General features: G+C 34.5%; 1 protein-coding gene across 4 annotated transcripts in view; it reads left to right on the forward strand.

Annotated features, from left to right (window-relative positions):
• Window positions 1-25181, forward strand: part of SPAST (spastin) — a 101919-nt gene that overhangs the window by 45905 nt on the left and 30833 nt on the right. For all 4 annotated transcript variants that reach the window (XM_001371467.4, XM_001371493.4, XM_007476044.3 and 1 more), the window contains 5 exons: window positions 9435-9622; window positions 10292-10425; window positions 10699-10792; window positions 22987-23061; window positions 24454-24525. In XM_001371467.4, the coding sequence (XP_001371504.1) occupies window positions 9435-9622; window positions 10292-10425; window positions 10699-10792; window positions 22987-23061; window positions 24454-24525 (563 nt within the window). The remainder of the gene's footprint in view (window positions 1-9434; window positions 9623-10291; window positions 10426-10698; window positions 10793-22986; window positions 23062-24453; window positions 24526-25181) is intronic.

Below are 25181 nucleotides of genomic sequence, written 5' to 3' on the forward strand. Positions count from 1 at the left end.
CTCAGATTTCTTATCTATAAGATAGTGATAATAATAGTACTTCCCAGAGTTATGAGGATCAGATGAGATAATATTTGTAAAGTATTTTGTAAACCTTTGATCACTTTACAAATGCCAGCTGTTATTATAAGACCAACATTGCATAGGAAACAGAAAGGCTGGTTTAGAGTATTGAAGGGCCAGATTAAAATCCCACCCCTGAATTTTAGTAGTTATGTAACCATGAGTGAGTAAGTTTAATTTTTCTGAACCTCAGCTTGTTTAATTGTAAAATGGGGATAATATTACCTAGCCAAAAAAAAGGGAGTTTTTGTGAGATTGATGAGATAATGTTTATAAAGTACTTTGTAAAGTGCTTTTCTCAAAATTTAAGTCATTTGTTAAATTTAATATAAAATGTTTTGTCAGATTATTCTAAACTCTTAATCTAGACATTTAACAAAAATTGAATAAAATTTCAAATATGTCTTCTTTATCTTCTTCCCACAGATACCTGATACTGCCTAGGTTTTAATAATCATTTTATCCTTGTCCATGAGCCATATATGCATAGTTTTCATAATTATAATACCATAACGCTTGGTAGCCCCTTTTAGTTTTTACTCTTGTTAATGCCAATCTTTGGGAGAGGAGCAGAACTAGGGCATGTAGTCCCCACTGCTTTTCACTTTTTGAATGGCTATTATAGATGTCCCCTAGTGGGACCCATTTCTATTACTAGGCATGTGATTCTCAAAGGTTGAAACTAATGGGGAGTTGGTAGCCTTGGTGGTAGCAATTATTCTGTCTCTAGCCTCACTCCTATCCCATAGACACTTCCCAAAGAATCACTTTTCTTATTGGTACACTGCTCCTTCCAGACCCCCACCACTCAAATATGATTGCTTTAATATCAAGTTCATGAAACTTGATTTAGGAGGGCTCATTTATAATGAGGTTATGATATCTGATTCTTGGGTAAATGTCATCGTCTTGGTCCTCTCCATGCTTTAGCCAGTAGAAATTTCCTTTCCTTTCTGATCAGCTACTGCAGTTGGGTGCTTCACAGGGTTATCCCAGGAACTTGAATCATTAAAATGCGAGATGCTTTGTTGTTGTTCCAGATTATTCTTGGTTATTTGACATCATGGGGAGAATGAATCCCAAATATGACCAATCTCCCTCTCTTTAGCTTTAATTATCTTGTTGATTAAAGTAGACTAAATTGTAATTAGATATAAAGATATATTTTTTTAAATTTTAAACATTATTTTATTTGGTCATTTCCAAACATTATTCACTGGAAACAAAGATAATTTTCTTTTCCTCCCCGCCCTCCCTCCCACCACCTTTCCCTCTCCCATAGCCAACGCACGATTCCACTGGTTATCACATGTGTTCTTGACTCGAACCCATTTCCCTGTTGTTGGTATCTGCATTAGAGTGTTCATTTAGAGTCTCTCCTCAGTCATATCCCCTCCACCCCTGTAGTCAAGCAGTTGCTTTTCATCGGTGTTTTTACTCCTACAGTTTATCCTCTGCTTGTGGATAGTATTTTTTAGATCCCTGCAGATTGTTCAGGGACATTGCATTGACACTAATGGAGAAGTCCATCACCTTCGATTGTACCACAGTGTTATCAGTCTCTGTGTACAATGTTTTCCTGGTTCTGCTCCTTTTGCTCTGCATCACTTCCTGGAGGTCGTTCCATTCTTCATGGAATTCCTCTACTTTATTATTCCTTTGAGCATAATAGTATTCCATCACCAACATATACCACAATTTGTTCAGCCATTCCCCAATTGATGGGCATCCCCTCATTTTCCAATTTTTGGCCACCACAAAGACTGAAGCTATGAATATTCTTGTACAAGTCTTTTTCCTTATTATCTCTTTGGGGTACAAACCCAGCAGTGCTATAGCTGGATCAAAGGGCAGACAGTCTTTTATCACCCTTTGGGCATATTTCCAAATTGCCCTCCAGAATGGCAGGATCAATTCACAACTCCACCAGCAATGAATTAGTGTCCCCACTTTGCCACATCCCCTCCAGCATTCATTACTTTCCATAGCTGTCATGTTAGCCAATCTGCTAGGTGTGAGGTGATACCTCAGAGTTGTTTTGATTTGCATCTCTCTGATTATAAGAGATGTAGAGCACTTTTTCGTGTGCTCATTAATAGTTTTGATTTCTTTGGCTGAGAACTGCCTGTTCAATGTCCCTTGCCCATTTATCAATTGGAGAATGGCTTGATTTTTTGTACAGTTGATTTAGTTCTTTGTAAATTTGAGTAATTAAACCTTTGTCAGAGGTTTTTATGAAGATTGTTTCCCAATTTGTTGCTACCCTTCTGATTTTGGTTACATTGGTTTTGTTTGTACAAAACCTTTTTAATTTGATGTATTCCAGATTATTTATTTTGCATTTTGTAACTCTTTCTAAGTCTTGCTTGGTTTTGAAGTCTTTCCCTTCCCAAAGGTCTGACATGTATGCTATTCTGTGTTTGCCTAATTTTCTTATAGTTTCCTTCTTTATGTTCAAGTCATTCACCCATTTTGAATTTATCTCAGTGTAGGGTGTGAGGTGTTGATCTAAACCTAATCTTTCCCACACAGTCCTCCAATTTTCCCATCAGTTTTTATAGATATAAAGATATTAACCCACAAATTCATTACCTTTCATCTATAGAGTATTTTTCTAGGAGAAATATAAAGTTTAGATAAGATATAATCTTCCCTGAAGAAGCTCAGATAACTATAATATGAATTATTACCTGATAAGTGTAATGTTAGGGTTTCAATACAGGATGCTATGTGATCTCTGAGAAGGAAAAGGCAAGGGAAAGGCTTCCTGGAGGAGATGGCAGTGGTATTTGGGTTGCTCTTTAAAATATAGTTAAGAATTTACTGGGAGAAGATATGAAGGAGAACATTCTAGACAGAGAGAATAAAGGCATTCAGATTTTGGCATTGGATGAGAGGCACTAGAGCCATGTTGGGTCAGTTCTTTGTTGATAACTTGTTACAGTTTACTTTTAACTACTGTGCAGCCCCTATCCATTGGTTGCACTTTGGGTAACTTGCAACTTCAGTTCTTTAGAGCTCAGTTATATAGTATCACCAGAGCAACATTGTTTATAAAGAAATTTTCATTTCAGAGATGTTTTAAATCATTAAAAGCAACAAACTGTTTCCTAAATGCAATCTAGGCTACTTTCTTCATCTGCATAAAATATACATATTAATAGATTGTTCATTCAGTTATATATCAAAATCTGGGTAACAGGAAGTCTACATGCACTTGATTTTTCATGTAGCCATTAAATATTTATTGGGTGCTTACTATGTACCAATCACTATTATTAGGGATGGGAATACAAAGAAAGGAAAATAGTTGCTACTCTCAGGAGCTCATATTCTAATGGGAAGACAACATTAATTAACTAAGTGCTTACAAAATATATACTGAGTAAATGGAAGTTAATCAGAGAGAAGGCATTAGCAGCTGGGAGGAACATGAAAGACTTCCATTAAGAGGTGGATTAAAAACAAACAAAAAAAGAGTTGGATTTAAGCATCTTTAAAGAACCCAGGGAAACTAGAGGTAGAGGTGAGGAGTGGAGCATTCTAGGCAAAAGACAGAGAAACAGGACATGGAGGGTTGTGTGGATCATTGGACTGGCATCTTTTGAGTGATTATGGTTCTCACTTAGAAGGCTCTTCTTTGTACATTTCAATCAACAAAATAGAACCCTCTGGAGGATTTCACCATCTGGACCAGGATTCTTAATTGTTTTTGTGTCACAGACACTTTTAACAGTCTGATAAAGCATATGGACCTCTTGGCAGAGTAATGCTTTTAAAAACAAAAAACAGAGGCAGCTGGGTAGCTCAGTGGATTGAGAGCCAGGCCTAGAGACGGGAGGTCCTAGGTTCAAATGTGACCATAGGCCCTTTCTAGCTGTGTGACCCTGGGCAAGTTACTTAACCCTCATTGCCTAGCCCTTACCACTCTTCTGCCTTGGAACCAATACACAGAATTGATTCCAAGATGGAAGGTAAGGGTTAAAAAAAAAAACCAAACAAACAATAGAACTCCTTATCTAGAGGAAATGTTTCTTCTGTTTGTACTCTTTTTTTAGGGTGTCATTAATGATTGTGGCAAACAATATCTTCAAGATTTATGTCTTGTCTGAATTTAATAGAAAGGCATTTTGATATATACATGGTCTCTTGTAAATAAATTCAAGGTATAAATAGGCATATTTTTAAAATGTACAAATCCCTAATAATTATAGGAATGCAATTAAAAGAACTCTGAAGTTCCATCTCAGACCTATCATATTGGCAAAATTAACAAAAACTGAAAATTGCAAATATTGGAAAGGCTCCAGAAAACAGGCACATTAATGCATTGTTGATGGAATTATAAACTGATTCAACCATTCTGGAAAGCAATTTGAACTATGAACATAAAATAAACTATTTATACTCTTTGACCCAGTGACATTTCTATTAAGTCTGTACTTCAAAGAAATTGGAAAAAATACTCTTATGTCCTTAAATACTAAAACAAACTCTTTTGTGCTGGCAAAGAACTGGGAGCCAAGGGAATGTCAGTCAGGGATGACTGGGGTAGTAGTTCACATTTATATAGTGCTTACTATGTGCCAGACCCTATGCTAGGAATGTTACAATTGTTATCTTATTTGAACCTCATAATAACCCTGTGTGACTAGTGGAATACTATTGATCTGAAAGAAATGATGAAGACAGTTTCAGAGACATTTGAGAAAACTTTATGAACTACTGCAGAGTAAAGTGAGCAAAACCAAGAGAACAATTTATACAGTTACAATAAATAACACTGTAAAGACAAAAGGCTTTGAAAGATTTAAGACCTCTGATCAATGCAATATCTAACCAAGACTCCTTTAGATTCTTCTAAATCATGATGAAGCATGATATCTACTTTCTGACATAGATAATAGACTCATAGCACAGAATGAGACAACTTTTTTGTATATGACCAATGTGGGAATTTGTTTCACTTGACTCTGCATATAATGTTTTATCATATGGTTTTGTTTTTGTTTTTATGTGCGGGTCAGAGGTGGGAGGGAAAAAATAGGTTTTTGCTAATTGAAAAAAAAAGGTTTTTTTTTAAGTGATACCTTGTTATATAATTCGTTTCCCTTAGTAGAAGAGTATGTTTACTTATTGGTCATTGGATAAGGATATCACAATTGGAGTACCTATAACTAAGTTAATATTTATAGATTTTCTAAAAATTGTTATTCTGTCCCTCATGTTTCCCCTTTTCGCCATCATTTCAGAAATAGAGGGAACAGAGAGAACCACCTAGACAGGAAGTCACTTAGAAAATACTCAATTTTTTTCAAATAACAAAAATCCATTTTTCTCCCTCCCACTTTATACCTCTCTTTGTTGAAAAAAGAAAGAAAAACAAAATACTTCTAACAAATGTACATAGTCAAATAAAACAAGTTCCCATGTTGATTGTGTCCAAAAATATACATGTCTTATTTTGAGCTCCAAATCCATTATTTATTTCTCTTGTCAGGTGGTGGGTAGCATGCTTCATCAGGGGTTCTCTGGAATCTGGTAAATCAATGGACTGATCAGAAGTCTTAAGTATTTCAAAACTATTTGACTTGTAAATATACTTGTAAATATACATTATTCTCTTTGTTTTATTTACTGTACTCTGTAGTAGTTCATATGAGCTTTTTCGGGTTTCTCTGAAACTCATTTTCATGATTTCTTCAAAATAGTATTCCATTATCTTTTTCTTTTTTAATTAAAATTTTGTTTCTTTCACCTACCCTAATTGAGAAAGCAAGAAAAATAAACCCCCTATTTAAAAATATATAAAAACAAACAAAATAAATTCCTACCTTGACTATGTCCACTGCACTCTGAAATCATTACTTCTCTGTTAAGAGAGAGCATATTTCATCATAAGATCTCTTTAATTATTGTCATTTCATTGATTAGTGTTCCTGTCTTTCAAAGTTGCTTAACTTTATAATATTGCTATTACTGTATAAATTGTTCTCCTGGTTTTGCTCCTATCTCTGTATTAGTCATATGTCTTTCCTGTTTCTTTGAAGTCATCCACTTTACTATTTCTGACAGTATGATAGTATTCTATGATATTTATGTACGTAAATTTGTTTAGACATTCCCTAGTTAATGTATATCCCCTTGTTTTTCTGTTCTTTTCCACTTGAAAAAAAGAGTTGCCATTAATTTTTGAACATATGAATTCTAAAACATGAACCCTTTTCATCTTTTTTTATTTTTAAATATCTTTGGGGTATAGGCCTACTAGTGGTATGGCTAGAATAAAAGATAAGTTTTGTAGTATTTTACAGTTCAGTAGATTTTTGCACATAGTTCCAGATTGCTTTCCAGAATGGTTGTACTAGTTCTAACAAGTAATTCATTAATGTTAGGCTGGTTCTTGTGTGTATTGCTATGGCCAAAGAGCTTAGTGGAAGCTGGCTAGCCTCCTAGGGATAACTTTTTCTCTGCTTCTCTAAGTTAGTCCTGAGAAAACAAGTACAGTTTTATTAATAAGACCATAATTGAAACTCTTCCAGAGTGGTAAAAGCTACTAGTGGATGATCTTTACTGACTTAGAGGAACCATAGTTCTGCACAATGATGAAGCCTTTGAATAGGACTTTTATAGAATTATTTTGCTAATTACTTATGTTTTCATTCATCCTCGCATGTATAAATGGTTAGTCTTTAAGTTATAGTTTTTGTGAATGACCAGTAGAAATGTAACTTGTCTTTATGTGGAACTGTTTCCTCTGTGTAGCACTCCCTTCAGGCTATCTCCCCATTTTGCAGTGGTCCTCATGGTTTGGGTTCATAGACGTTGGCTTCTCCCTCAGCTTCTGAAGGTATCTTATAACTAACTATGCCTGTTCTGATAATTATCAAGGTTCTTTTGGTAAGCTTCTCATTAACAGCCATACAGAGTAAATAGTTAGTAAAGACATTTATTAAAGTGTTATTATTAGAGCCCCTTATGTTTACCACCTTTCCCACTGTTCCACAGGTACACATACATCTACAGGAACAGTGCGTACAGACATAAAATACTCTGATAGTGATAGACAACATGTTGGTAACTTCTGGCACTGTTGAGTCTCAATATTTTTTTTTCTCTTTAGAAGCTTCAGAGAGCTTATCCATGGGCAATGTCTCTTTTTAGTGGGTTGCTCAGCTAGACTCTTAAATTCTTTTCTTCTCTAAAGTAGGAGTTCTCAATTGCCAAGACTAGCTTGATCTTGAATCCATAATTGACTTCCTTCCCTGTTACTGTCAATCAAGTCTTCCCTCATGTTCTCTTTGGCTTATTTAATCTTCATTTCTCTTCTCCTTACCAGTGCCCCTTTCTCCTCAAGATTTCATGAATTAGTTGGGATAAGAGGATAGTAGTTTTGCTGCTTATTTCTATACCAAGTTGTTCTCACAATAAATTCTAACAAATAGTTGCCCTTATTTTTTAAAATTTGGCTTTAGATTACTCTGTTACAAAAATGAATATTACAAAAATACGATTAGAGTGATAATATATGTATAACCCAGTGAAATTGCTTGTCTTCTCCAGGAGGAGGGAGGAAAAAGGGGAGGGAGACAATAAGAATCATGTAACCGTGGGGAAAAAAATAAAATAAAAAAAATTTTTATTTGGTCTTAGTTCAAAAAGTAAATACATTAAAGTGAAACTTCTATTTAATAAAATTTTGAGGTTATTGCTACTTCTAGTACAGTGGTGAAAATAGCTTACACCCTTAGGCATTTGTGATATGGTTAAAAGTTTGTCACATCTTTACCTTTGAATAAGGGACAAAAACTATAATTTATTCAAAGGTTTTTTTAAAAATCATTTGAAAAGATTTCATAGATCTGAAAAGAAAAAAGATCACAGGGGAAGTTAAGGAGGGAGTGACATTTTGACATAGGGAAATGGTTTAGAGAAATCCAGCAAATAATCAGCATTTCTGATATATGGAATATATATAGTGGAATATATAAATATATGGGAGAGAGAGAGAGAGAGAGAGAATTTATAATGGAATAATGTTTACCATGGAGGCCCTCTAGGATATGGATCATATGATCATAGATCTGATGTTAGACATGACCTGAGAGGTCATCCAAATTTGTCTCTTTACAGATTAAGAAACTGAGGCCTAGGGAAGATAAAAAATTTCCTATAGTCATACATCCAATAAATGTCAGATATAGGAGTTGAACTACAATTTCTTTAAAATTCATTTATTTCATTAATTAATTTAAACTATTTTTCCATGGTTACATGATTCATATTCTTTCCCTCCCCTCCTCCCTCCCCTCTCCTGTAGACAACAAGCAGTTCAACTGGGTTTTACATGTATCATTGATCAAGACCTATATTCATATTATTAATATTTGTAATAGTGATCATTTAAAGTAAAAATCCCCAATCATACCCCCATTGAACTATGTGATCAAAGAAATGTTTTTCTTCTGTGTTTCTACTCCCACAATTCTTTCTCTGGATTTGGATAGAGTTCTTTTTCATAAGTCCCTCAGAATTGTCCTGGATCATTGCATTGCTGCTAGTAGAGAGGTCCATTACATCCGATTGTGCCACAGTGTATCTGTCTCTGTGTATAATGTTCTCTTGGTTCTGCTCCTTCTACTCTGCATCAGTTCCTGAAGTTTGTTCCACTTCACATGGAATTCCTCCATGAATCATTTACTTCTTATTTCTTATTGCTAATATCTCATTGCAGAACCTGGACTTTTTTGACCATATTAGGCTAAGGGCTTAGTCTCATTAACATTTTTTAAAAGTGATAAAGTACATACTGAAATCTATAGATTTATAGATTCATTCATCAAGTATTTATTAAGTACTTATGAGGTGTTGAGATACTATACTAGACACGGCCCCAGTAGTGGCAGATCAAGTTTTTAGAAAAAAGTTCAGCAAGCGTTTAAGTAAGCTAATAATTGGTATATCCATGGCAGGTAGTTGGGGATGTTTAGATTATGCTTTAGAAGTTTGAAGAGTTTAGATTAGTTAATCATTGATTTTTATCTTATATAATTGCTTTATAATGTGAGAATGTTTGTGTTTTGAAGATTCATGTATCTGTTCATAAAGGAGCACAGATTATAAAATATGTATAATATGTAAGAGCACTTAAAATTTTAGAACTCATTTAATTCCATGTTACTTTGACATTCAAAAATAATTATCTCATGCACTTTGTTTTGGGGGCCCCTTTAATCATTTTGGATGGAAAAAAATTTTGTATGATCATAGTTTTCATTTTAAATATTTGACTGGCAAACATATAGCAATAGTCTATTACTACTTCTTATAGTGTTTCTACTGTTCTAAAATGTTTTTCCTTTTTCTTTTAGAAAGTGGAGCTGTTCCCAAAAAAAAGGATCCATTAACACATACCAGTAATTCACTTCCTCGGTCAAAAACAGTTGCAAAAACCACATCTACAGGTCTTTCAGGTCACCACAGAGCACCCAGTTGTAGTGGACTTTCCATGGTCTCTTCAGCTAGACAAGGAACTGTCCCTGCAACTACATCTCATAAGGTACTCTGAAATTGTAACCTGACTTTATGTGCTAACACAAGTCATTTTTTTATACATATGTGCTTCCTTAACTGAATAGTTATGTTTCTGAAAAGTAAAGTTGCAAGGTGTTTCTGAAAATAGATTTCAGGTAAATGCATTAGGGAACTTAATATGTTGCATTTGTTTACATAGCATTCCATTTTCATTTGAAATCCTTTTTTCAGCCACTTAAAAATATTTATGAATCTTAGCATTTTAAAGACTTGGTGTAATGTTTCTTATAGATCCTGCCTAGCCTATGGGATATTTTTAATATTTAGCAATTTAATTTTTTGGATAAAGTCTATTCAAGACTTGCCCTATAATAACAGTTTTTATGCCAGTTTTTGCCAGGATTAATTAATCTAGTAAATTTCAGACTTGAAAGAAATTAAATAAGAAGTTATTATTTATGGGGTAGAGAATCAGATTTTGAAATGTTCTTTAGCCAGTGGAGTGGGCAAAAATAAATTTTAACTTTCAGAATTATGGAAAACTAGATTATTTTCAAACTAAGCATATGCTTAATTTTCATTTCATAATTTAAACATTTTAGCCATCTGAAACCTTAAAGATAACTTGTTAGGAGAGAGTGTAAATGTTAGGCTGTATTTGTTTCACTATTTTTAAAAAGCTGTAATTTTTAAGGGCACTCCAAAAACTAATAGAACAAATAAACCTTCAACGCCTATGACTGCTGCTCGAAAAAAGAAAGACTTGAAGAATTTTAGGAATGTGGACAGTAATCTTGCTAATCTTATTATGAATGAAATTGTTGACAAGTAAGTTAAATTATTGAATATTTTATTCATTGGTTTAAAATTATTGTTTTGTGACTAATATGCATTCTGACTGAACAAAGTTCAGTGTTAATATACTTATATTTTAAATTTTCATAAGTTTTCACTTAATAAAGATGATTCATGTTATAGTTAAATATTTAAATTAAACATGAAAGTCACTGAATGCCTAATCAGCTATTATTGATGTCAATTTTGATATAATTGTGAATAAATTCGCATCATGGGATTAATTATATTCTTTCTCTTTGTCAGTGGAACAGCTGTCAAATTTGATGACATAGCTGGACAAGAGTTGGCAAAGCAAGCATTACAAGAAATTGTTATTCTTCCTTCCCTTAGACCTGAGGTAAAGAAATCATTAACATTTTCTTGTGGCATTTTATATTGTAGCATCTACAGAGATAGTAAGCAAATTTCATGATGGAACTACAATTATTTTCACATGCTTATACAAAATTATGACAGTAGATAAGACAGACAAGAAAACAGAAATCAAGATACAAGATGTATTAGTGTAATATGATGACTAATTGCTGTTTTCAGTCATTAAAAAATTTATTATATATTTAAAGAATAATAGATTCAGAACTGAAAGGGACTTTTAGGGGAAAATTAATAAGGTATTCCTAAACAATGCATGTTTTTATAAACTTAAGAAATCAAGGAATTAGAATGAAAACCAAAAGAGAATGTCTTTGAAGTATGACCTCATTAATGCCTAAGAATTGCTCTCTAAAGTCACTAAGTCACCAAAATGGAGAGAGGGACAATGAATGTCAAGGCATCTAAATCCCCAGTATGCTTTTTAATTGTCATGTGAAAATTAACTTTGCCAACTGGTCCTTTTCTTTTTATATATACACATTTAGTGTTGTTATGGATTTGAACACTTAATCAAGCAGTACTTTCAGTGTATATGTTCATTGCTATGTCATGAATCCTACTTGAACATCTTAAAAGATTGCTTCAAGCTCTTTGAAACAAAACTATATATTCTTTTCAAATAAAAGGACCCTGGGAAGCCTTTCATGTTAATGAAATCATTTTACATTTTTGAGGAAAATTGATATAACTGCTCAAGGAAACAGTTGTTCTTTTTATTTAGAATTCAAATTCTGTCTGTCTTTTTTGTCTTTTCTCTGTTTAGTTCTTCTGGAGAGTGAGATCTTATTTCTTTAAGTGGAGACAGCCCTATTATTTTGAGTCAAAGGAACTATGTTCAAATTCTCTCCCTGTCACTTATTACCTATGTGGTCTAGGGTCAGTTATCTCTTTGGCTTCGGTTTCCTTGTTTATATGTAAAATGAGCACTTTAAATGAAAGGACTTCGAGATCTCTTTTCTGCTTATAGATCCTGTGAGGCTGCCATAATGTGAAGTCAGATCCCATGGAGTATCATTTTGATTAGCTTCTGTCAACAGTTATATGAGAGAATCAGATACACAAAGGCTAAGACAGTACTCATGGAAGTACTGAGTATTTGTTAAATGTGATTATTAAATACTTGCTGAGGTTTTTTTAATTGGGAAACACATTTCTGAAACTATAATGGAATCAGGGGGAAATGATACTGTACTCAGGTTTTCAGGAGCATACCTAATGTAAACAGCAGAGTTAAACTGTTTTGTGACCTTTCATGAACAAACTGAGTTGTAATAAAAGAACATATCAGTGTTAGGAAAAATAGATTTACCTTATTTTAGAATTATGGGGTAATATTTACTTTAGTTTTATTACTTTAATAAAAGTGATATCAAAGCAATGAATGATACTCTGACATCATTTGTTTTTAGTTGGATAGAAGTTGATGCTTTAATCTTTTCACATGCAGGGGTTGATAGAGTGAGTGTTCAAAAGAATACTAGGTTTTTTAGGACTACATGGTTTCCATCATCTCAGAATGTCCTCCTTCCAAACAACTTTCTCCAATCATTTCCAAAGGAGAATATACTCTACCTTCTCTAGCATTTGGCTGTACACATTGGCATGGCAGACATGAGATTTTTGGGAAAGGGCACTGGGATTGGAAGCAAATAAGTGGATGCCCATGTGGCACACTATGAATTCTCCAATCTTGGGCAGCTTTACTAAGCCTTACTTTTACCTTAATTTCTTCACATGTAAAATGTCAGCAGTAATACTTATACTGCCTACTATAGACTGTTGTGAGGTATTTTATGAACTCTAAAATTGTAGTTAGCTAACATTAGTTTCCCATGTAGTGTGATTTGAGTGGTTTTTCTGGTGGTTCTTCTTTAATTGACTTTTGACTTTTCAATGGTATGTGAAATCCCACTATAACAGTTTTATATTTTGGCTAAGGTTTTTCATCTTCATGGATCTTCTGTTAAAAATAAAAATAGACTTGGGAGGGATGGAATGAAAGAGAAAAGCATTTTTAAAAAAAAAAGCATTTATTAATTACCAAATGCCAAGAGTCATGATAAGCTCTAAGGATACAAATAGAAAATTGAGATGCTCCTTGCTTTCAAGAAGCTTATTTTTATTTTTAACTCTATTTTTATTTAATTTTTTTTTTGGTTACAATACTTTATTTCCCTCCCTCCCCTCCACCTACCCTTCCCATAGCTGACACGCAATTTCATTGGGTATTACTTGTGTCCTTGATCAGAACCTATTTCCATGTTGTTGTTTGCATTAGGATCTTCATTTAGAGTCTACATCCCCAACCATATACCTTCGAACCATGTATTCAAGCAGTTGTTTTTCTTCGGTGTTTTTACTCCCACAGTGTTTCCTCTGAATGTGGATAGTAGTGTTTCTCATAAATTCCTCCAAGTTGTTCAGGATCACTGCTTTGCCACTAATGGAGAAGTCCATTACATTCAATTGTACCACAGTGTATCAGTCTCTGTGTACAATGTTTTCCTGGTTCTGCTCCTCTCACTCTGCATCAATTCCTGGAGGTTGTTCAAGTCCCCATGGAATTCCTCCACTTTATTATTCCTTTGGGCACAATAGTATTCCATCACCAACATATACCACAATTTGTTCAGCCATTCCCCAATTGAAGGGCATCCCCTCATTTTCCAATTTTTTTGCCACCACAAAGAGCGCAGCTATGAATATTCTTGTACAAGTCTTTTTCCTTATTATATCTTTGGGGTACAAACCCAGCAGTGCTATGACTGGATCAAAGGACAGACAGTCTTTTGAGCATAGTTCCAAATTGCCCTCCAGAATAGTTGGATCAATTCACAACTCCACCAGCAATGCATTAATGTCCCAACTTTGCCACACCCCCTCCAGCATTCATTACTTTCCATAGCTGTCATGTTAACCAATCTGCTAGGTATGAGGTGATACCTCAGAGTTATTTTGATTTGTATTTCTCTGATTATAAGAGATATAGAACACTTTTTCATGTGCTTATTAATGGTTTTGATTTCTTTAACTGAAAATTGCCTATTTGTGTTCCTTACCCATTTATCAATTGGAGAATGACTTGATTTTTTGTATTAATTGGTTTAGTTCTTTATAAATTTGGATAATTAGACCTTTGCCAGAGGTTTTTGTAATGAAGATTGTTTCCCAATTTGTTGCTTCCCTTCTAATTTTGAATGCATTCATTTTGTTTGTAGAAAACCTTTTTAATTTGATGTGATCAAAATTATTGATTTTACATTTTGTGATTTTTTTCTAGCTCTTGCTTGGTTTTAAAGTCTTTCCTTTCCCAAAGATCTGACAAGTATACTATTCTGTGTTTACCTAATCTGCTTATAGTTTCCTTCTTTATATTCAGGTCATTCACCCATTCTGAGTTTATCTTAGTGTAGGATGTGAGATGTTGATCCAAACCTAATCTTTCCCACACTGTCTTCCAGTTTTCCCAGCAGTTTTTATCAAATAGTGGGTTTTGGTCCCCAAAACTAGTATCTTTGGGCTTATCATAGACTGTCTTGCTGAAGTCATTTACCCCTAGTCTATTCCACTGATCCTCCTTTCTGTCTCTTAGCCAGTACCAAATTGTTTTGATGACCGCTGCTTTATAGTATAGTTTAAGATCTGGGACTGCAAGTCCTCCTTCCTTTGCATTTTTTTTTTCATGATTTCCCTGAATATCCTTGATCTTTTGTTCTTCCAAATGAACTTTGTTATGTTTTTTTCTAATTCAGTGAAAAAGTTCTTTGGTAGTTCAATGGGTATGGCACTAAATAAGTAGATTAATTTCAGTAGGATTGTCATTTTTATTATGATAGCTCATCCTACCCATGAGCAATTAATATTTCTCCAATTGTTTAGGTCCAGTTATAATTGTGTGGAGAGTGTTTTGTGGTTGTGTTCGTATAGTTCCTGTGTTTGTTTCGGCAGATAGATTCCTAGGTATTTTATATTATCTATAGTGATTTTAAATGAAATTTCTCTTTCTAATTCTTGCTGCTGAGATGGGTTGGAGATATATAGAAATGCTGATGACTTATGTGGGTGCGACTTTACTAAAGGTGTGGATTATTTTGACTACGTTTTTGGTTGATTCTCTAGGCTTCTTTAAGTATACCATCATATCATCCGCAAAGACTGATAGCTTGGTCTCCTCATTACCAATTTTAATACCTTCAATTTCTTTTTCTTCCCTGATTACTACTGCTAGTGTTTCTAGTACAATGCTAATTAATAGAGGTGATAATGGGCATCCTTGTTTCACTCCTGATCTTATTGGGAAGGCTTCTAGTTTATCCCCATTGCAGATGATGTTTGCGGATGGTTTTAGATATATACTGTTTATTATTTTTAGGAAAGACTCTTCTATTCTATACTTTCTAGTGTTTTCATTAGGAATGGGTATTGTATTTTATCAAAGGCTTTTTCTGAATCTATTGAGATAATCATGTGATTTTTGTCAGTTTGCTTATTAATATGGTCGATTATGTAGATGGTTTTCCTAATATTGAACCATCCTTGCATTCCTGGCATGAATCCTACCTGGTCATAGTGAATAACCCTTGTGATGACTTGCTGGAGTCTTTTTGCTAGTATCTTCTTTAAGATTTTTGCATCTATATTCATTAGGGAGATTGGTCTATAGTTTTCTTTCTCTGTTTTTGACCTGTCTGGTTTTGGAATCAGTACCATATTTGTGTTGTAAAATGAATTTGGTAGAACTCCTTCTTTGCTTATTCTGTCAAATAGTTTGTATAATGTTGGGATTAACTGTTCTTTGAATGTTTGATAGAATTCACTGGTGAATCTGTCAGGCCCTGGGGATTTTTTCTTAGGGAATTCTTTGATGGCTTGTTCAATTTCTTTTTCTGATATGGAGTTGTTTAGGTAATCTATTTCTTCCTCTGTTAGTCTAGGCAATTTATAGTTTTGTAAGTAATTATCCATATCGCCTAGATTGCTATATTTGATGCCATATAATTGGGTATAATAGTTTTTAGTGATTGCCTTAATTTCCTCTTCATTTGAGGTAAGATTTCCTTTTTCATTTTGGATACTGTCAATTTAGTTTTTTTCTTTCATTTTTTAAATTAGACTGACCAGTACTTTGTCTATTTTATTTGTTTTTTCAAAGTACCAGCTTCTAGTCTTATTTATTAAATCAATAGTTCTTTGACTTTCCATTTTATTAATTTCTCCTTTGATTTTTAGGGTCTCTAATTTAGTCCTCATCTGAGGATTTTTAATTTGTTCACTTTCTAGTTTTTTAATTTGCATGCCCAATTCATTGACCTCTTTCCTCTCTAGTTTGTTAATATATGAACTCAAGGATATAAATTTCCCCCTGAGTACTGCTTTGGCTGCATCCCATAGGTTTTGAAAGGATGTCTCATCATTGTCATTTTCTTCAATGAAATTATCGTTTCTATGATTTGTTCTTTGACTAACTGGTTTTGGAGAATTGTATTGTTTAATTTCCAATTAATTTTTGAATTACCTCTCCATGTACCCTTACTAATTATTATTTTCATTGCATTGTGATCTGAGAAGTTTGCACTTATTATTTCTGCTCTTTTGCACTTGTTTGCAATGAGTTTATGCCCTAATATATGGTCAATCTTTTTGAATGTACCATGTGCTGCTGATAAGAAGGTGTATTCCCTTTTGTCCCTATTTCTTTTTCTCCACATATCTTACTAACTCTAATTTTTCTAAGATTTCATTCACTTCTCTTACCTCTTATTTATTTTTTGGTTTGATTTATCTAGTTCTGGTAGAGGAAGGTTCAGGTCTCCCACTAGTATAGTTTTTCTATATTTCATCCTTGAGCTCCTCTAGTTTTTCCTTTAGAAATTCGGATGCTATGCCATTTGGTGCATACATATTGAGTAATGATATTTTCTCATTGTCTATACTGCCTTTTATCAGGATGTAATTACCTTTCCTATCTCTTTTAACTAGATTTATTTTTACTTTGGTTTTGTCAGATATCATGATTGCGACTCCTGCCTTTTTTTTTTATCAGTTGATGTCCAATAAATTTGTCTCCATCCTCTTACTTTCACCCTATGCGCATCTACCTTCCTCGTGTGTGTTTCTTGTAGACAGCATATGGTAGGGTTTTGGATTCTAATCCACTCTGCTATTCACTTGCGTTTTATGGGTGAGTTCATTCCATTCACATTCAAAGTTATGATTTTCTGAGACAAGGAAATCACTTTAAAAGACTGATATATATTAATTTAAGGTCGCCAAGGAATTCAGCTATGTAATTCCTAAATGAAAACTCAAGTCAGCAGTCAATCTTTTATGGAGTTTAATTACAACAGGAGGAAGAAAGGAATTAGAGATAGAGAGAGAGAAAAGGGAGAGAAGGGAATAGGGCTTAAATACCCCTTCTGTTTAGGCTGGGCCAAAAGGCCCAAGCCCTTAGATAGCTGGGGCAAAGAAAAGAGATCAGTCCCTATTACTCACGTGACCAAAATGGAGAAACAGTCTCAGAGGCCCCCACCTTCAGCTTCCTTCAGAGAAAGCTTCTCAGAGCACACTCCAACCACTCAGACAAACTCCTCAACCACCACCCTGAGTCTTCAGAGCCCTCTATCTTTAAGGAAACCATCCAAGTTCCCTCCACTCAGTTCTCACATCTACCAATCACTGTCCATCAATTTCCCTGTGCCAATGGAGGCTCCAGCTTAACCCAGGACTGCCCAGAGGTCTCTGGCTTTGCACATGTCTGTTGAAGGTCATATTTTCAAATAATTAAATCTTTGATCCTTTGCTACAGCCCTTCCTAAATCCTGTTAACCTGAGTAGGGTAGAGATTGGAATAATTAAATTTTGATCTATGCTGCAGCCCTTCCTCAATCCTGTTAGGACTGAGTAGGGTGGAGATTGATTCCAAGTATCTCCATTGTATCAATTCTAAAATCAATCATGACTCAAAGAAATTCCTGTTCTATGCTTAAGCATAGGTCAAAGTCCTTTCCATTGTTCAGCAAAAGGTTTCTGTCCTAAAGTAATCTTAAGAAGGGAGGAGGAGGAAACTCTCATGCCAATGGGGTTCACATTCCAATAGCCAAGACCCACTATCAATAGGAAATTTTTCAAGTATGAAATTTCCCAATGGTGAAATTTCCAACATTTATAAGTCTAAGAAATTTTGAGGTTTACATTTCCAACTGTGTATTTCGCAGCATTTTGATTTCTACTCCTAGTCCTGCCTTTTATTCTTTCACTATTTCCTTCTGCACTGTTTGTTTTTAATCAGTCCCCCTATTTATATATTCCCTCCATTATTTTACTTCCCTTTCTACTTCCCTCCCTTCTTATTCCCCCCCTTATTTTCTTTGCAGTCTTTTTAAAACTACCCCCCTACCCTTTCCCTCCCTTATACTGCTTCCCTCCCCACCAGTCCGTTTGTTACCTTTCTACTCCCCGATAGGGCACGTATCTATTCTCTGCCCAATGGATTGAATTGTTTTTCCCTCTGTGTCAATTTCAATGCATGTAAGAGTTGAGTATTTCCTGTCTCCAACCTCTTTACCCTTCCAATGTATTGATGGTATCCCCCCTCCCTCCATGAGTTTCTTTGTGACATATATATTTACCCCCTTTTGTTTCTTTTCCCATTTCTTTTAGTATTAACCTTTTTTTAGCTCTAGTTGTGTGTATATATATATATATGTATTTATGCATACATATATCTATATACCTATTTATGCCTTGTTATTTCATCCTATACAGTATGTCACTGTTCCCTCTAAGTGTAATTCTTCTAGCTACCCAGTTGATAGCATTTTTTAAGAGTTATCAATGACCTCTTTTCTTATAGGGATATATATCATTTTAACTTATTGAGTCTCTTTAAAAATAGTTTTTTGTTTTTTTCTTAATTCCCTCCTTTTTAATTACCTTCTGTTTTGTGAATGAGATGTTTCATATTTTCCTCAATTTTTTCATTCTTTTGGTTTTGTTTTATAGTGTCCTGCTGCCTTGTGAGGTCACTTAATTCTAGTTGTTGTATTCTGGTTCTTATAGATTGGATTTCATCCCAGGCTTTTTGGTCATCCTTCTCCTTCTGGCCTGATTTTCTTTGAAAGTCATCTTTCATCTTCTTTGCCTCATCTTTCATCTCCTTTGCCTTATTTTCAAGCTGGTTGATTTTGGCTTTTAAGACACTATTTTCTGTTTCCAGATGACTTATCTTAGTTTTTTTAAGTTCTCTTCCCAATTGTCTTCAGCCTCTCTTAATTGTGTTTTGAATTGCATTTTGAGTTCTTCCAAAGCCTGTATCCAGTTCGATGGGATTTCTGATTTTTCCTTTGCTGATCCCTCCCCCTCTGTTTCGTTCTCTCTTTGCTCTTTACCTGTACAGAAGCTGTCTATTGTAATTTCTTTCTTCTTTTTCTGTTGTTTGCTCATATTTACCCCTTCTTTGCTCCCCATATTTGTCTGTGTTCTTTTTCCTCTCATTTTTTTTATTTTGGGGGTTTCTGTCAGTCTCCCCTCTTGGAGCTTTGACAGAAGTTCTCTCCCTGCAGTCTGTGGGGGAACATTATTGTAGTTTGGGCTTCTCAGTCCTCTGGAGGCTTTTGATTGGATTAAATTAAAGTCCAGAAGTCTATGAGAGGGAGGGTTTTTGGAGTTTGGGCTTCCCTGACCTCTGAATACTTTCAATGGGATTAAGTTCAGCTGGGTTGGGCTGGATGTGCCCTGAGGCCAAAACCTCCTGGAAGGCTAGAGGTCACAATATGGAGGGTCTTAGTAGCTCTGTCCAGGCTGCCAGCTCTATGCTCCCTCTCCAGCTCCTTCCCTGACACTTATGTTCGATGCTCTGAGCCTGGCACAGACCTGCCCGCAAGGTATACCCTCCAGACCAGTGCCTTTGCCCGCTCAGAGGTTCCCGCTGCCACTGGAGCCTTAGTGCTCTAGGTGGGGTTGGGGGGAGGTGTCCTGTGACCTTCCTTCTGCCTTTCCCTTAAACCCGAGTGGTCTTGGATTCCAGCTTTTGGGGGGATTACCTTTTGGATTGAGTTCAGCAGGAGGTTTCCTTGGCTCTGTCTTATTGTTAGGTTTGATTTTCAGTCTCCTAGGTGCAGTCAGTTTGTGATCGGTAAGGAAGGGTTTTCAGAGGTCTGAACTTATGCTGCTTCTAAGCCGCCATCTTGACTAAGAAACTTATACATAAAGGAGGGTTCCTTTTTATGGCAGATAGAAAGGCCAGGTAGTACTTAGGCAGAGAAATCTGCTAGGGAAATGGCCACCTTTTGCTCATTGTGGTAGTTTATAACTATTCTTTTTTCCTCTTGTCTCTTCCATTTATTTTAGATCGTCATGCTAGATTAATATTCATAATTATCTCAGCATGTTAGCTCTCTTGCCAAAAGAACTTTAGTAAAGGTTATAGTCAAGACCTTCTATTAATTGGTCTTAATCATTTTTAGGCATTACTCCTACTATTTGAAAAGTCTCTCTCTCTCTCTCTCTCTCTCTCTCTCTCTCTCTCTCTCTCTCTCTCTCTCTCTCTCTCTCTCTCTCTCTCTCTCTCTCTCTCTTTCTCCCTCCCTCCCTCCCTCCCTCCCTCCCTTCCTCCCCCCCCCCATTTTCATTTTTTCTGACCTCTTTGTAGCTTTTGGTACAGTAGACCTCCTGAACCTCCTATCTTATCCTTTGGTCTTCATAACACTATTGTCTTTTATTTCTTTTCCTACCTGTCCAACTCTTCTTTCACAGGATCATTATCCATGACTTGTCTCTTCAGTATGGGTGTACCTTCAAACAATTCTGTGCCCTCTCTTCCTTATCTCTACTTTCTTCTTAAATTCAGAAAAGTACAGTTATCTTTGGTGATACCTCCCAACTTTCTCACCCAAATTCACTACAAGGCAGAGCAAAACTGTTTTCTGTCCTTGTACTAGGCATAATCCCAGAGAAGTAGCTATGTGCAAGTGAGAATAAAAGAATAGATAATTTAGATTATCAGGAATATGTTAGCAGTATATTAGAATTAAGAAGTAACAGATTAGGGGCAGCTAGGTGCCTTAGTGGATTGATAGCCAGGCCTGGAGATGGGAGGTTTTGGGTTTAAATATGGCTTCAGGCCCTTCCTAGCTGTGTGATTCTGGGCAAGTCACTTGACCCCCACTGCTTAGCCCTCACCACTCTTCTGCCTAGAAACCAATACACAATATTGATTCTAAGGTAGAAGATAAGGGTTTTTTAAAAAGTAACATTATTTACGTATTAAAGTTGACTTCAAAGTAATGGATGATACTTCAACATTATTTGTTTCTAAATTGAGAGTTGTTACTTTAATCTTTTCTTATGCAGAGATTGACAGACTTAGATAGATATTACCTTTTTTCCTTTGTTTTTTGGGGAGACTAGAGATCTCCTGTATATTGCATAGATATCTCAAACTTAACTTGTCTAAAATGAAATTTATTAACTTTCCTCTTAAACCAATCCTCTCTTCATAATGAAGGAATCAATATCCTTCCATTTATCCAGGTTTACAGTATCACCAAGATTCTTGATCCCATACTCCCATTTCCAGTCAGTTGTCAAATCTCTTAGATTCCCTGTCCGTAACCTCTTTTGCATGAATCTCTTCACCTTCTTTTTTCACATGATCATTATCCACATTCATGGTCATGTCACCTCTTGACTAAACTAGTAACTTCCTAAATAATAAATGATCTTCTTGCCTCTCCATCCTCCATACAGTTGTTAAAATAATCTTCCTGCAGTACAAATCTGATCCATATAATAATACTGCTCAAGAAACTCACATCACTCTATTTGTAGGATAAAATGAAATCTTTTTTATTTTTTAAAGCCTTTTTAAATCTTGTCTCAAATTTACTTTTCAAATTTGTTTCATATTAGTACCTGTCATATACCCTGTAGTTGAACCAAACCAACCTATATAGTATTCCCAATTTGTGACATTCTACTCCTTGAAGGCAGGGAGTTTTAAATTTAAAGGCATCTCTTATGGCAGTAACCATTTTCCACCTTAATAATTATTTATGTGTTTTTTACCCCTTCTATCTCTTGTTAAGCTTCTTGAAGACAGAGAATTTCCTATTCATTTTTGTTTCCCATAGTGTGTAACATAGGACTTTGGAAATAGCATTAATTTCTATAAAATTGAAGGTGCTACAGTGCTATAAACATTTGTAGGTATTGAATATGAGTCACTTCCTCAAGGAAATTATATTCTAATTGAGACTATAGAAAAAGCAAATTAGCAATATATTATTATGAAAAACTTGAGTAGCATTATAAAGGTAAAATTAATAATTGAATGCATTAGTAATAAATGTCATAATGCACTTTGCTGTTGGTTTTCAATTGAGCGGTCTGAACTTTTAAGTACTTTAGAAATTTGAAGCAAGAAAAAATCATTGTGGGATAAACAGTTCCCTAGAATTCCCTAGAATTAGGGTTTGGGATAGTAGAGCTTAGAGAAAAGGAAGGGGGAGAAGAAGATAGAGGCTGAAATGAATGCATTGAAAATTTGCAAATAAGTTCAAAATTTTAGTCAGTTATATTCTCACATGTATTTGATAAGTCTAGTTCTTATTTGTGTAACTTGCTCATATCTTTGTACTTAGACCTTTTCCTTTACTTTAACCTAGTTTGTTCTGTACTCGCCACTTTCAGTAAAGAAACTATGAGATCTATTGCCCTTTCTTATTAAGTGTCCTAATCTTGGTGCTAACTAGCTCCCTGGGTTTAAAATTCTGTTATCCTTATGTATGGAGTAGCTATAATTATATTTATATGTGTATGTGTGTATATATATAATTTATAATTATATATGTATATAAAATATTAGGGGGTAGCTAAGTGGCACAATGGATGAAGTTGGAGGACCTGGTTTCAAATCTGGCCTCAGACACTTCCTAGCTGTGTGATCCTGAGCAAGTCACTTAATTTCATTTGCCTAGCCTTTGCCGTTCTGCCCTAGAGTTTCATTAAGATAAAATAAAGGTTTTTTTTTTAATTAGGTATGTTTGTCCTTATTTTGTAAAGGTATCTTTTCTATGTCATTAAAAACTATATCCCTACATTTAGTGATTTTCATTTACCTGTAGAAATAATTTAAATTAAAACATGTTTATTTTTTAGTTATTCACAGGGCTTAGAGCTCCAGCTCGGGGATTGTTGCTTTTTGGCCCACCTGGTAATGGAAAAACTATGCTGGTAAGAAATGCTATTATGTGTTTGAAACTTTCTATATTTGAAACCATAAAGATCATTTTTCTTTCCTAGATGTCTCTGATTTTTCTTTTTAACAGATATATCATTCTAACTAGAAACTTTAGTAATGATAAACTAAATAAATACTTTGTATAAATAAAGAAACTTTGTGTGGTGTAATGGGAAAAGGGCCAGCCTGGAGTCCAACCTATATTCTTATCCTCCTTTGGCACTTAATGGTATAATCATTGGCCAGTAACTTCACTGTTCTGAGCCTAAGTTAACTAATGATAACCTTATGTAATACATAGTACAAATATTATTGTCCCAGTTTTACTGATGAAAGTTATTTAGTATTTCTTAGAGGACTACATAAATGAGTCAGGGAATCAGTAGTAAATATTTTTCTTAATTATTACATTGTGTATAGTATTTTACAGTCTTTCCTTAATTGTAACTTAGTAATTTTCTTTTTTATGTGTGCTTTTCTGCTTCCTAGCTTTTCTATTAAAGAGCTCACAAACAGATTTACATAAAGGCTAACATGCAGTCTGTTCAGTATGTGTTTTTAGACAGGTGAAAGGAGTAGCAGAATAATTTTCATTATTTTAAGGCTTTATATAAAAGTATACAAATAGGCAACATGTCAAAGTGAATAGAACACTGGCCTTGGAGTCTAGGGAGTTCTGGATTAAAGTTCTGCCTCTAAAACATACATAGTGTGGACCATTGGAATATCACTGAATTTCTCAGGGACTCCAGGCAATTCTGTAAGCCCATAAATTGCCCAGTTAGTCTTCATCTATGAAGAAAGTATTCAAGTTGTAAGTTCTCTACATCAGTAAAATCATATATGGATGAAATAATAAGATATAAACTGTATATACCCTATTTTGAATACTTGGTTCGTTTTTAGCTACTTTAGCAGATTGAAAAAATGAGGAAGAAGTTTATGTTTTGTTCGGGTTATACAAAAACGTGGTTATCTAAGTTGCCAAGATTTTTTTCCTACCATTTTTCTAGGTAGTTCTGCTTACCTAGTTATCTTTGCCAAAAAGAAATAATGAACAGAGAACCAGCACAATTTTTTGCTGGTGACTCAACATCTTTTATTTAAAGCTATGATTCCCATAATAGAAAGGAGAAAAGCCAGTATCCTCTTCTTTTCTTTCTAGTCCTTTTGAGAAAAGGACTTGACAGGAAACTTTCATAATAGAGGAAAAACACAATTATGTTATTCTATCAATAGCCATTTCTTTGATTTTTAGAAAGTCTTTGTTAGCTATTTCTATATCCCAAATTGGGTCCTGTTTAAATAGGTTATTGTGATGCTTTAAGTCCTTATTTTAATATATACTCACGTGGCTTTGCATCTGCTTTTTTTGTGTTTTAAAGGCCAAAGCAGTAGCTGCAGAGTCCAATGCAACTTTCTTTAATATAAGTGCTGCAAGCTTAACCTCGAAATATGTGAGTAACTGCTTTTGAAATTTATTAACTTATGTTAGTGTGTAAATTTTAATATATTAAATACTAACCAGAGTAGCATAAATAAGAATGTTTCCTTAGACTTTTATAAATACTTTAAAGATATAACAAGAAATTACAGACTTGAAAGTAGTTCACATGTGTTTGTCAGTCTCTTAATACTTTCCTTTGTGGAATATAATCATTTTACCCATAAACATTCAATCCAACAAATGTTATTAAATGAAAGCTTCAAGTAAAAAAGTGAGCCATGAAACAGTACCTGCCCTCAAAGAACTTAACATTTCTTCTGAGTGAATATGAAACATTTTATAAAGTAAATATATAAATATTATTATAAAATTATAAAAGTATGCTCAGGAGGGAGAGAGTACTAATTACTGGTGGGAAGAGGAAATCAAGAAATATTTCATATAAGAGAGAGTACCTGATTATGCTTTGAAGGAAGCTAAGGATTCTCTGAAACATGGGTGAGGAGATATGAGGGCCTGCTTGTTCAAAGATACAAGAGGCAAAAGATGGAAGGTTTTGTAAAGGGAACAGTTAATAGGCTGATTTGATTGAAATAGGACTTCCATGAGTAATGTGAAATAAGACTGGAGAGCTAGTTGGTAGCTTGATTAGCAGAGAGCTTTAAA

The sequence above is a fragment of the Monodelphis domestica genome, chromosome 1 (assembly GCF_027887165.1).
Source record: "Monodelphis domestica isolate mMonDom1 chromosome 1, mMonDom1.pri, whole genome shotgun sequence".
NCBI lineage: Eukaryota > Metazoa > Chordata > Mammalia > Didelphimorphia > Didelphidae > Monodelphis > Monodelphis domestica.